The following is a 13,022-nucleotide window of genomic DNA, read 5'->3' as shown; positions in this document are numbered from 1 at the left end:
TATCTTATTTATGCAATCATTATAAATAACTATAGCATTTATTGCATACATGATATAAGTATCAGTAACATATAATATATAACCATTATTTATGTAACTGCATTATAATTGTAATTAAATAATCTTTTACTTATATGCATTTTTTCATTTCCAATTATTCAATTAAACTTATATAAAAACTTGTTACGATAATTCACTAAACTAATATTTTGGTGTAATAAAAGAGTTAATCCAACTGATATATCGTGACACATCGGTAAAAAGCACGAAATGTTCAGGATCACAAATTGGAGCGTTATTTTTAGCAACACTTAAAGACACTATCCCACGAATATGCCATTGTAAATCTTCCTCTACATTTTTGGAAAAGAACAGACCACCTCCACTATCACCGTTACATACGGATGTACCTATAATCGAATTAAAAAAGAACATACTTAATATTCTATTACACAAGAAAATCAGGTTTTGATGTAAATTTTTAAAATTAATTTAGATCTTTAGTCATTTACCATTTCTATATCCTGCGCAAAATGTTTTATCCGTGAGAAACATAGAAAAAAATTGCGGATTGCTAGCTAAGCATGATGTTACTGAAACTACTGGCATGGTGCCTTGTTGAAGTACACCAGACAGCTTTTCATTTGCTCCAAAACCCCATCTACCCCATCCAACAACCTATTGTGTGTTGTTATGAACAATTTTAAATTATAATTAAAATAGTAATTCTGCAAATTTTCTTACTGTTCCTGGTTTATCAACTAGAGAGCTAATATCTTCACTTGGTGCGTTATTTGATAAACATATGGGTTGAACATATGACGAAAAACTGGCTTCAGCTGATAGTTTTAAAAGCGCTATATCATTTGCCAAAGTTGTTGCATTGAAATCTGGATGAACTATCACTTCAAAAATCTATAATTTAATCAAAATACTATTGTGTTTAAAATATATTTTAAAATTTATTTTTTTACTTACTGTCAATTCCTGACTACCTATATCTGATCCGAGCAAGTTATGTTTTCCTAAAGCAACTACTAATCTTCCGGGAACGACTGGTCTACCACTTTCTGTGACACAATGAGCGGCTACAAAATAAGGGCATGAGCAATGTATAGTAAAACAACGTCTTTAAATATATTCACCTGTCATGATAATTGAAGCTGATACTAATGACCCGCCACATATGTATTCTCTCGAATTTTTATTTAAATTGTATCTGAAAATATTGAATAAATGAACTTTGATACACTCATAATACTATAAGAGTGATTCTAAAAACTTAGTACACTTAATAAATAAAAACACAATTATAAAAATAAACAACGGTCGAAATATCGCCTTCAGAGGAATATCACACAATAATGTTGAATGAATTTTATTACGGATTTTTATTTTTTTTAACTGCCTAATATATTTAATATACAATTAATAATATTTGGATAAGAATGAAATGAATTTACTTATAAATCGCTGCATGCCAGGGCCAATCACCAGCTTTTGAATCATGCCCTTCAATAATTAGTTGTTTGTGCACAACTTTTCTAATACCACAACTGGCTTTTGAAGTAGCCACTCTGTCCGAATTTTCATTCAAATTACTTAAATCTCCTGCTACGTCTGCATAACCTAATAACGTCGGTTTGAACTGAAAAAATACAAAACAACGACAGCAAAATTATTTCAGCTCCCATCCAGTAATAGATTTTGTCTCAAGCACAAGAGGAGATTCAAAATTTAAAAAAGTGTTCATAGACATTAAAATACCTTTTTCGCATCATTGCAGATCTCCAGCCCATTTAACTTCAGAGAAACAACATTAGGAAAAGGTTTTCCTTCGCCACCTTGAACATGGAACGGCACAGAATCAATGTTTGGTGGTCGTTTGAATATTTCAAAAATGAAGACATTGCCTTCATAATTATAAATTCTTCCTAACTTGCGATCCTTAAATTGATGAAAGATTTTTATATCAATATGTCGTTTTATTGCGAAATCAAATTCAATGAATTAATAACTATAATAATAAAGGATGCTCTGCTCTAGGACAGGTCCAGGGAAGAGTAGTGTGAGAGATTTTCCATTGCATTTCACAACGCAGGGCCCGAAATGGGCTATTTTTGATAGAAAACATATTTATAATCATATTTACAAGTAAAAATTGATATCAATACGACATGATATCAGGTTGTGCAAAGCGGGGGTTTGAACTCACGTCTCTACTTCAGTCTACACACAATGTTTTTGTAAAAACTTGTAGCAATTATAAATGATATATAGGATAATTATCTAAAGATAATGTCCCATTCCAATAATTTTCTTCGTCCGGTGGTAAACCGATGTAACGATCCATAGTTAAATCCGGACAAGGAAGAAATCCTTGGTATGCAAGTCCTAAATAACTCATACCGTCACTTTGCGATTCTACATACCCAAATATAACATATATAAAATCGTGAACGATGACCTCGACGACCTCACAATGCACGCAAAACCGGTAAATGGCGTCAGAATAATAATTATTAATTTCAAATATGATTTCGAGAATATCTATTTTTTATCATTGTGAAAATTTTATTTTCATATACGATTTGTATGCAAATATTTCTTATAATCGCCGCTCTTTTCTATTGCTTTTTTATTAAAATTGCCATGGTATTGTATTTTCTTGACCATGAACAAGCAAGCCCATAATGCTTGTTTAATAAGTAATGTGTAACCATTTGCTAATCAATGCCAGCAACTAGAACAAAATTAATTTCAAGTATAATATAAAAAGTAATTGGATTTATATAAAGTTTTGAAATATATAAAATATTATAGTTTTATTTCAGAAATCAGATATCTTCTGTATATCCTCAAGAGAACTTCTTCGGTACCTGCAAAAATTGCATCGAATAAATTACGCAAAGTAAATAAAAACACCATTCAAATCATATAGATAAATATATTGATATTATTTATTTGAGCTTGTAGATTCAATTATACAATTTTTGCAGCTGTAATAGTATAAACATAATCAATATTTTGTACCACAGTAGTAAATTATAATTGCTTTTTAGTCAAATCGATCGGAAAAATTTATGTGTTTACATAAACGCCTAACAGTTTTATAATACCAATCTAAATAAAATATTATTTAAGATTTGATTAATTTTTTTATAAATATGGTCCCACCTAAGCCCTAAAATAGGTGAAATCCAGAAAACAAAAGCGGCATTGCACATAATGTCCGTTCTGCCCATTTTATCAATTGCATTTGAGATAAGTGATTTACATTCCCAAGATACTAAATATTTCATACTAATATTAATTAATTAATTAATTCTCATAGAATCATCGGCGCTTAAAGCAGCGTTCACATCCGCCGGATTCAGACCCAGGTGAGAATTCCGGGGACGTGAATGCGGCTAGGCGATTCCGGATGAATAAATTTCCTGAATATTGTTGCTAAATTTCTTTTATAAAATCAGTATTGTTAATGATATTGTTTAATACAGAACAGGGAATAGCGCTTACCCTGCGCCCTATCGAAGTGTTAGTAAACATAGTGCTATTATTCCAGGTGGTCTGAACTAAGGCAGACGCACTACTGAATTAAGGAAATATTTATTATTAAATGCTTCAATATTGATATTTGAATATATAAATACGATATATGCGCAACTATATATATTTTTTATTAATTTTCATTATAACTATAATAACTATAAGAGGTATCATATACATTAAAACTATTTTATAATATATTTGTTTTAAAAAAATGTGCTTTTGTTTAAGAGATATTAATAGTTTGACACTGATCAGATTTCCGCCTGAGGTCAACTCCGCCCAAACATTAGCTAAAGTTAAACCCTTGGCGGAAATCCGGGCGTCCTTAGAATCGACTAGTATATAAGCGCAAATATTTAAAAATTCGACAATTTCGATATTAACTCCCTTTGTAAAATCATGACCAATAACAGTTAAGCCATTCATATCGCATGTCAGTTAGTTCCCGTTTTCGACATCAGATGACACTGCGAGCATTTATTATCTTATCTCTATATAAATATCTTATTAGAAACATCACCGATGATTCGTTTTCGTTCGCACCGATACTGTTGTTTCGTATAAATTTAAATGATTTTTTAATATATTTTTCACGTTTATAAAACACATTTACGATATATGACAATTATTATTAAATATTAATAATAATTCCAAGACATGTACCCTGTATTCTACTCGCAGAGGCAAAAGGTCATTTGTGATTTCTTAACGAAAATAACTTTGGGCTCCAAGTCAGATGGCAGCGTCCGAATTTGCGGCCTGACGGTCAATTGTCACCAGGCTAATGAATCCATCAGGCGGCAAATTGCGATCGCACCAGCCCGTTTAATAAAATTTGATTTTTGCAAAAATTTCCGGACGCTTGGAGTGACTAGACTCACACATTAGAAATCAGCATAATAATTTTCTAACTTAAAACATTATTAAATATCAGTCTGGGAAAAGGATATATTGAAATTTATATATTGCACTTAAAGTGAACATAATTTTGCAAACAAAATTAATAATCATTTGTTAAAACTTAGATAGAAAATGACCATGCATTGGTTTCCTAATTCTTAATTTATAATATGTATTCTTAAAGCTAGAACTTATTTTACATAACTAGAATACATTTCCTAATAGTGTGTTGTATGTGTATGACATGCCGAGATATTGCAATGCTTTTAGAATAATATCTAGATTAGATAATATACTGATTCGAGTTGTAAAGATCATTTTTTATTTAGTCCCGAGAATAAAAACTGAAAACGAATGTCGGAATAATTAAGACAAGGCAAGATTTTACTTCAAACAGATCTTTTGTGATTCCAAAAAAATTGCGCCGGATGGCGTAGGTTACATTGATTGTTGCTTGAGTTCTAACATTTTCTCGCAAACACAAAAAATGTTAGAAGAAAAATCTTGTCGCTCATTATTTCGAAATGAAATTTCTTATTCCCCGGAATATTTTCTTCGTGAAGCTAAGAAAGTAATAGCAAATATCCAAGCAAAATAGCTAATTTGGATTTGGTTAATTTCTATACGTATCAAGCGTTTTAATAATATTATTAACAAAGCAATTCTATTTAATAAACTCATTATATAATTTTTCTATACATGTTATCTAATAAGTAATTTTTAATAAGTAATTCTAAAAACATTGGCGTAATAGATAATAATTGCAAATTATGGCATGGTTTTTGGCGTAAGTGTAAATGTTATGTAAGTGTAAATAACCTTATAAGATATATTAGTTCTTATATAAATAAAACTATTAGAATGTTATATATTATAATTCATTTAAATATTAATAACTAAATTTCCTTTTTTATCATTTGCAATTTTTTGACTAGTTTTTTTATATGATCATAGGAACAATTTTCAAAGCCTTCAGGGTTTGTATATATATAGCATTATTTAATTAAATTCTGACGATAAAAATTGTTCCGCTGGTCATAATATTAAGCTTTAACCATCTCATTAATGGCATTAATGTATCATCAAGTTATCAATGAAAGAACTACATGAAAATATACAAAATAGTTTATCCATTGATGTGTACAATAATCAAAATGTTATATATTGTCTTTGGTACAAAATTAGTGATGTCGGATCACACAAAGTCGAGAATTAAATCGACCCGGAGGGTCAACCAGACTTTAGATTTTTCATATGCATTTCACAGCTCTCAAGAGCCCTACGAATTCCGTTGATATCGCGAATAAAGCCTTTTTTTAACAAAAATAAAATTATAACTAAATTTCTCTCTACATATTTATATGTATAGCGTCGTACATCCTTGCATGTGCCCAACTTTTTAACAGTCAAGTGCATACTCGTACGCAGCGAATTTAACCTAAGGTCCTCACTTTGCTAGATTTAACTATTTACAAGATTTCTTTCTGGCCTAAGACCAGGGACATACACTCACAGACAACGGCGTTGAATTTGTTTTGGCACAATTAATACAACTGTTGCAGTCAATGTATATTCCATCATAATGTATCACGTCGTTTAAATGTATTTCTAACGTAGGAACATAAATTTCGAATAGTTTTTTAATTTAAAATCAGTTCATTTCTAAAATTATCTGGAAACAAATGGCTCTTTAGTCACTCCAAAAATAACAAAAATTCACTATGGTTTATAAATAAAAAATTGTACAAATTCAATCAGTTCAAGTCACTATCCAAAAAAAAAACTACACGAAGTAGAGAGAATTTAAGAAAATATAGAAATATTTTTGAATGGTTGTCTGGTGTAAAATTAGTCAAGCACGAATAACATTACTTTAAATGTTTTTTGTGAAAATATATGATTGCTAATACTTTTGAAAAACAAAAATCACCATTTGAAATAAAATATAATTCTTCAGAACCTTAATACTATTTTTTATTAATGTTCATTACGTTATTTTTGCGTATATTTATGTGAAGTAATAATGTGAAAACTAGCAAAATGAGGATAAATTCAATTTTAGCAGGAATTCTTGTTTTATAGATAGATATATCTACCTATTGAATAATTCTAATATCTAAAAGTTTATTTAAAAATTATATTTGTTTTTTAATTTTTATATATATATTTGGTACTTGTTGATTTCTAAATGGATTATGAAACATATTTCAAATAAATTCTGAAACTTCGTACAAATTTTAACAATACCTCTATGATGATAAATATTTTAATGCATGTATAATATTTTAGTGAAGTGATATATTTATATATATTTATTTATTTATTTAATTTATGTATATATTACGATTTATGATAGCTGCTATCTAAAGGATGAGCCTAAGCGCTGTTCGGATTAGTCCTGCTACTCTATTAAATAATACCTCTATTGAATCCCACTATAATTTAAACCAAATACCTGCACCTTTTTTGTCCTTGTTTTGAACATGCGGACAATAAATATTGAGTTACATTAAAACTAAATATGAATGTATCTACATAAATGCAAAATCACATTTTAATTATCAGAGTTTTTCATACAATTTGCTTAATAGAAAATAAACGTTTTTCACTCACATGCATCAAGATAATATTTATAATAATGATATCAACACTGAACTCAACAGCCTGTACAAGATAACGAAAGATTTAGCTCTTTGACTAAAAATTTTAGCTCTAGTTTAATTTATATTTTACAAGTGCGATTGACCCCGGAATAAAGCTTTGTATGAACATATCTTATTGTACACAAGAGTCCGGGACATGATCGGCAAATAGAAGCTTCATTAGGTTCTCATCACATTGTCTTTTAACATTGAATTTCAAACACCGAATAACATTGACGGGACAAACGAGAGTACAAACGGCCTGTACAATCAACACGACATTGACATTTTGTATGTTTCATCACAGCCCATTTGGAATTCCCAAGATGCGGTTCAAAAATATATATTTTTTTATATATTTCATTATATTATTCCGATAAATGTGATCCAGATATGCTACGACAACTTGAGGGCCATTAATTGAATATAATATAATATAGTCTTGTTTTGTGCCCTAGAATTACAGTAACAAAATCTGATCCCGCATTATATTTACAGTTTTAGTGTCGAATTCTCGTAAACTATTATACTAACCGTTATATGTGCCGAATTTTAAGCTCAAAAACTCATACTTTATGATATGATAATATAATTCATTTGCTGTTAGTCATAAAATGTACAAAATCATTCATTGAAAAACCTGGTAAATGTATTAAGTACATTTTCTTATTATATTACTGGCTAAAATACTGTTTAGCTCTGCAAAACAATGTGATCAGTTATATATTACTTACACTTCTGTTTTTGTCAATATACTTCTTCAAATAATAGAATTAATTATGTGAAAATAAGAAAATGAAAACAAATGCATCATAATGAATTTGAAAAGGCTTCTAATTATTATATAGATATTTAGTGAAAATATGTGCAAACTATTTCAAAATTCAAATGTCAAATCTATTCCTAAATATGATATACTGCGTAATTTATCTAATGATCTATTCTCTATATAATAAAGTAATCTTTGGTTACCTGATCTGGAGAAAGAAACATTTCTTCGAATTAAAGTTGTACTGCTTCGGATATTTAAACTTCATATTGTAAATTTAAATGTATAGTGTATAGTAATACATCAATGACATTGATCATCGTTACGGTAAAGCAAGATATTTTGCATTATGTTTAATCAAAATAATACAAATGGCGAAAGATCTTACCTAGAACAGTCCTTGTACAATAATTTCAACACATATAACGGCTTATTCGATAGGTTTGCAAAGAATTGACCAAATTGTTTAGTTATTTGCATTGTGCAGGCATGTGGCTTCAGGACTAAACGCGACAGGCTAGCTCGCGCAACTGACTAGATCTGCCGTTTTCCACATTTGGCAAGTATTTGTAATTAATAGCTAATGCAATTTTATATATAAGTATATACACAAGATATATTATCATATATATTATTATCATATGTATGTATATATACACATATTTATATGTATGTAGATATATAAATACATATTTATAAATAATTCAGTTTATCTTAATAATATGTATTAATAGTAAGCATATTTCTAAGTTTCATCTACCTAGAGTATACTAAATTTCTTTTAATGGCGCAAATACGTGATTACATTATTGATAATTCACGTTCCTTCCGTCTTCCGACTATCCCAGCATTTCAGTTAATAATAATTTTAGTGATATATATTTATATAATTATTTGTATTTTAATTGTTTGATTCTATTAACGATCCCATACCGTTCCTGGGTCTCTCATAGTAAGAAATAGCAAAGTCAGCCGACTTCGTGAAACCAATGGAGTACGGAATAGAGATTAGGCGCGTTTGCGCTAAGTCCTGTGGCCCGGCTCCTTTTTAAACAATTGGTACGTGGGTTAATACGGCCTATTGGCATCTTTTGGCCTCTTCAGTTGGACCTTCAGTCTCTTCATGCCAATTTGGAAACCGTTCATTGCCTGGATCGCTGCTTGGGCGCTGGCCGGGTTATCGAAGGATACGAAACCTGAATAAAAAATAGAATTGTAGAGAAACTTTAATTTTCTCAATGCAGCAACACAAATTTATTTTTCATATTAAATATTTTTGAAAGCTTTTATTTATAACGTCTGAGTACCAGCTGTAATTTAATTTTTTTTTTTTTTGAGTTCAATAATATTTGCTCTTTAGTTTGTTAGGTGCTGGTTCCAGAAGCAAAATTTGTAAGCTACTATAATCATATCCATACTACTCGATTCAGAAAAGACTAGTATGGGCGATTTATTAGCATGAGACCATATTGTCCGATATGGACATATTTTCAATTGGAAACATATTTTTGATCTTTATTTTTAATTAAAAGGGAACATTGCAACTCCATAATGTCAGGTTGTCCAGAGCGGGGTTTGAACTCACGACCCCGTCCACAAGACTCCATGAGCTCAATCATTACACCGTGGAACACCCATAATCATATATTCATTGTAAATTTGAAGTTCAGAGTTAAAAAGTTGTTAAAATTGATTACAAAATTTCAGTTTTATAAAATAATTTTAATCCAGGTTTACAGGAATTTGATTTAATAATTATAATCATCTATGGTTTTGAATTTGAAAGTCAAAGCTCAGCATGTTGTTGCACTTAATTGATAATTAATAGTTTTATAAGCTAATTTTATTTTACATGAGTCTAATCTAATTGCTTGCGAAGATATAAATAAACAAACATGTATATCTACTCATTAATCGAGTTGGTTATATATTTCATTTTTTATTCTTACCGAAGCATTTGCTTTGATTTGTTGCTCGATCGATGAACACTTTTGAGCTGATGACGTTTCCAAAGGGCAAGAACATCTGCATCAACTCGGCGTCACCAAACTCCTGGGGCAAGTGGTAGATAAACAGGTTGCAGCCCTCTGGCCCCGAGATGGAGCATCCTGGAAACATCAGAAACTCTTTAAAGAAACTTCAAACTCCGCCGAGAACACTATCATGATTTTCCTTAAAATTAATGGGAGGACAAAGATGACATCGAAATTCGTTATTCTTCGGAACAAATAGATCAAATCGTATACTTTACTTATACATATATATTTTAGCTAACTTGTGTATTTGCTGATTTTTGAGGGCAATAATAAATAATTATAAGTATCAAAAATTAAGCTTGATGGATTAGCAGGGTACTTAGTTTAGCATGGTACTGAAAGTAGTTACTGCTGCAAGATTTATTAAATCATTACTGAGAATATATATTTTTAATACACGTTGAATGATATAAGAAATAGATTTTAAAGATTAATTAAATATGGCTAATGTTGAAATTTGTGCTTTTAACAATATTATAAACCAAAATGAATATTATTTATCATATAATAAACTATACTATGATATGACGGGTAAATCGTAAGTGCTAAATAATAACATGCAAATTTATACTGTATAAATTAGTGAGCAACAGTATAATATATATAAAAATTCTGAGTGCATTATATTATTTTGCACTAAATTTTAGCAAATAAAGTGATATGGAAAAAGTCTCTGTGTGTAAAAAATGTTGTAAAATATACATTTTGATTAATAACTTTCCAATCATCATCGGATAATTTATGTATGATCATAATTACAAATAGTAATAACAAATGATAAATAAATACACCAACATTACAGGCATAACATCAACAATAAATGTTAGTACATCTTTTCTAAGCAAACCTGTGTTAAGTTGCTATACGTATATACAAAAAATTTATATTTAAAATAATATGCAGAAGCGTATGATGAGATATTTATAACCTGTGGTGAGAAATACGTTTTTGCATATTAATTATAAAGCAAAAACAAATCTAATATATTTGGTACAAAAATAATAACATTTATATATTATTAGTATAAAAACACACCACATATAAAATTATTTAAATTTAACAACATCTGAAGATACAAATTGAACAACAAACGAAATCTAATCATGCACAATTAAAATCATGCAAGCAGTATAATTCCTCCTCACTAATTGAAAACTGAAGGAAAATAATTGAAGTTTGCAAAATAATTTCGACAAAAAGTTTGCAAATTTCACTAATACATAAATTCAATTGCTCTATTTCAACAAAAGCATACGTTTTTTTAATACAGATTGATATCCAGATCTAGCATCTGATAATATCAGAAGGTATCATCGCTACACTAAGAATAACGTTACCATGCATAAAAGCTTCTAATTTAATTAATTCAATTCTCAAGCACTTGGGCTCGATGGATTTTTGGAAGATGATCTAGATTTCTAGAACAATTTGGTCGGGCTATTTAATTGAATTTGCGCTCTCGTGACGCGGCTCATGGCTTCTTACCTTCTCTCTGTGCCGGCGCTACCGCGGAGAGCGGTTGCGGTATGGCTTGTGCGAACTGCCCGTATACCGCTGGATACGCTGCGAGTTGATAGAAACAGAAAGAAAAACAATCAAAATACACGACATATCAATACAAAATCACATCGACAACATACACACATCAACGCCCGATTTAGAAACACTCATTAATAGTACACAGTCAACATAAAATTGAAGATAAATGAGAGATCTTTAGGTGGTTTCAACATGTCTGCGTGTTAGGAAAAAATTGTCTGTTCAAATTTATATTGGTTTAAATTGTTTAACGTTAGACCAATCTCTATTACCAGTGATTTTCAATTGGATGACATCAAAATTAGAATTTTTTTGAGCATTGTAAAGTTGATTAAAATTTATCTGTATACATAGCTTAATAATTTGTAATGTTTGCATAGTAAAATTTCCAACATTTACATATGAACTAATAGTTTTCAAACAAAATGAAAGGGTTTATTTACGCATAAAATACAAGTCATGTTATGTTGAATAATAGTATGAGCTGGTAGTCGCAAACTGTCTTTGGAGTGCGATAACACGTTTTACTCTAAATCTACTAATCTCCAAAATCTCCAAAAGACACAAATGTCACAATTCTACCTCACGCATATGTTATCATGCCCAGGAGTGCATTTTCTGACCATGTAATGCCAAGTGCTGATTATGTTAAATATCTAGGTATGCATCTAGACCGCAGACTAACAAGAAAACACCACATCACAAACTATCAAATCCAAAATTAGAGAACATCATTGGCTTATCGGACATAATTCAAAATCAGCACTCGAAAACAAAATCTTGGCTATAAAACGAAAATATTTTCTATCTGGTCATACGGAATAGAGGTTCAGAGCAACTCCGGGTTGCTCTATTGTGGCAATCAGAAGTACTCAGAATGATTACAGGTACACCCTTGTTTGTGAGCAAGAAAATTCTGCGTGATAATCGGAATGTGCTTTATATAAAAGACTTTATAAAAACAAAAATCACTAATCATCATCACGAATTAGCAAATCACACTAATTCAGATGTTGCTCCGGTGCTCTTTACACCAGAATTTAGAAGACTTGAAAAATTATCGCCTATTAACTTGATCCAATTAATTGTATAAAATAACAATTACCCACTTGGCTAATTACTATCTATAATTATATTTAAATAATGTGAATGCGGGTTATGAATAAAAATTTAAAAAAAGTATATAACAACAGAAGTGTGAAGTATACAAACGTTTGTGACATTTTGAGGTTAGGTTTTAGAAGTAGATATAAAATAAAACGCTGTATCTAGCAAAACACAAAGTATTTTCTGAGTTTGTGCTTACCAATTCAAACATTTATTCGACTTAAAAGACGCGTAACATAACATATCTATTTTATCCGAAGGTTGGCCTAAACTACAAATCACTTTATCTCCAATCTTATGTTGTAATAACCGATTATATATTACCAAAACAATGATTTTATATGTGTCAAAATAATTTAAACCTAGTAAGATTACATATATTATCATCAATAATAACTTTAAAATAATTGATTTCTCGATTGATTTTTCTCTAATTGAGCATTCAAGTAGTGGGTTGTTTTTTAATATGTTATCCAT

At 29.9% G+C, this 13,022-nt stretch overlaps 2 protein-coding genes across 4 annotated transcripts in view; both read right to left on the bottom strand.

The window, feature by feature from the left end:
* Positions 1-201: 201 nt before the first annotated feature.
* LOC113373526 (chymotrypsin-like protease CTRL-1) lies at positions 202-3,549 on the bottom strand. The gene is made up of 8 exons (XM_026613817.1): positions 3,520-3,549; positions 1,768-1,947; positions 1,464-1,648; positions 1,146-1,219; positions 979-1,088; positions 745-915; positions 513-678; positions 202-410 (listed from the first exon to the last, which is right to left on the bottom strand). The coding sequence occupies exons 1-8, from the start codon at positions 3,547-3,549 to the stop codon at positions 202-204; spliced, it is 1,125 nt and encodes a 374-aa protein (XP_026469602.1).
* Positions 3,550-8,710: 5,161 nt separating this feature from the next.
* Positions 8,711-13,022, bottom strand: part of LOC113374045 (CUGBP Elav-like family member 4) — a 653,992-nt gene continuing 649,680 nt past the window's right edge. For 2 of the 3 annotated variants that reach the window (XM_026614297.1, XM_026614299.1), the window contains 3 exons: positions 11,385-11,462; positions 9,813-9,989; positions 8,711-9,059 (listed from right to left, as the gene is read on the bottom strand). In XM_026614297.1, coding sequence (XP_026470082.1) covers positions 8,932-9,059; positions 9,813-9,989; positions 11,385-11,462 — 383 coding nt within the window. In that variant the 3' untranslated portion in view covers positions 8,711-8,931. The remainder of the gene's footprint in view (positions 9,060-9,812; positions 9,990-11,384; positions 11,463-13,022) is intronic. The other variant, XM_026614298.1, reaches the window with a different exon arrangement.

This window comes from Ctenocephalides felis, unplaced genomic scaffold (genome assembly GCF_003426905.1).
Source record: "Ctenocephalides felis isolate EL2017-DRISC unplaced genomic scaffold, ASM342690v1 CF-g0.4_SCAFFOLD_01604, whole genome shotgun sequence".
In the NCBI taxonomy this organism is placed as follows: domain Eukaryota; kingdom Metazoa; phylum Arthropoda; class Insecta; order Siphonaptera; family Pulicidae; genus Ctenocephalides; species Ctenocephalides felis.
This window is presented reverse-complemented; position numbering and strand designations above follow the sequence as displayed.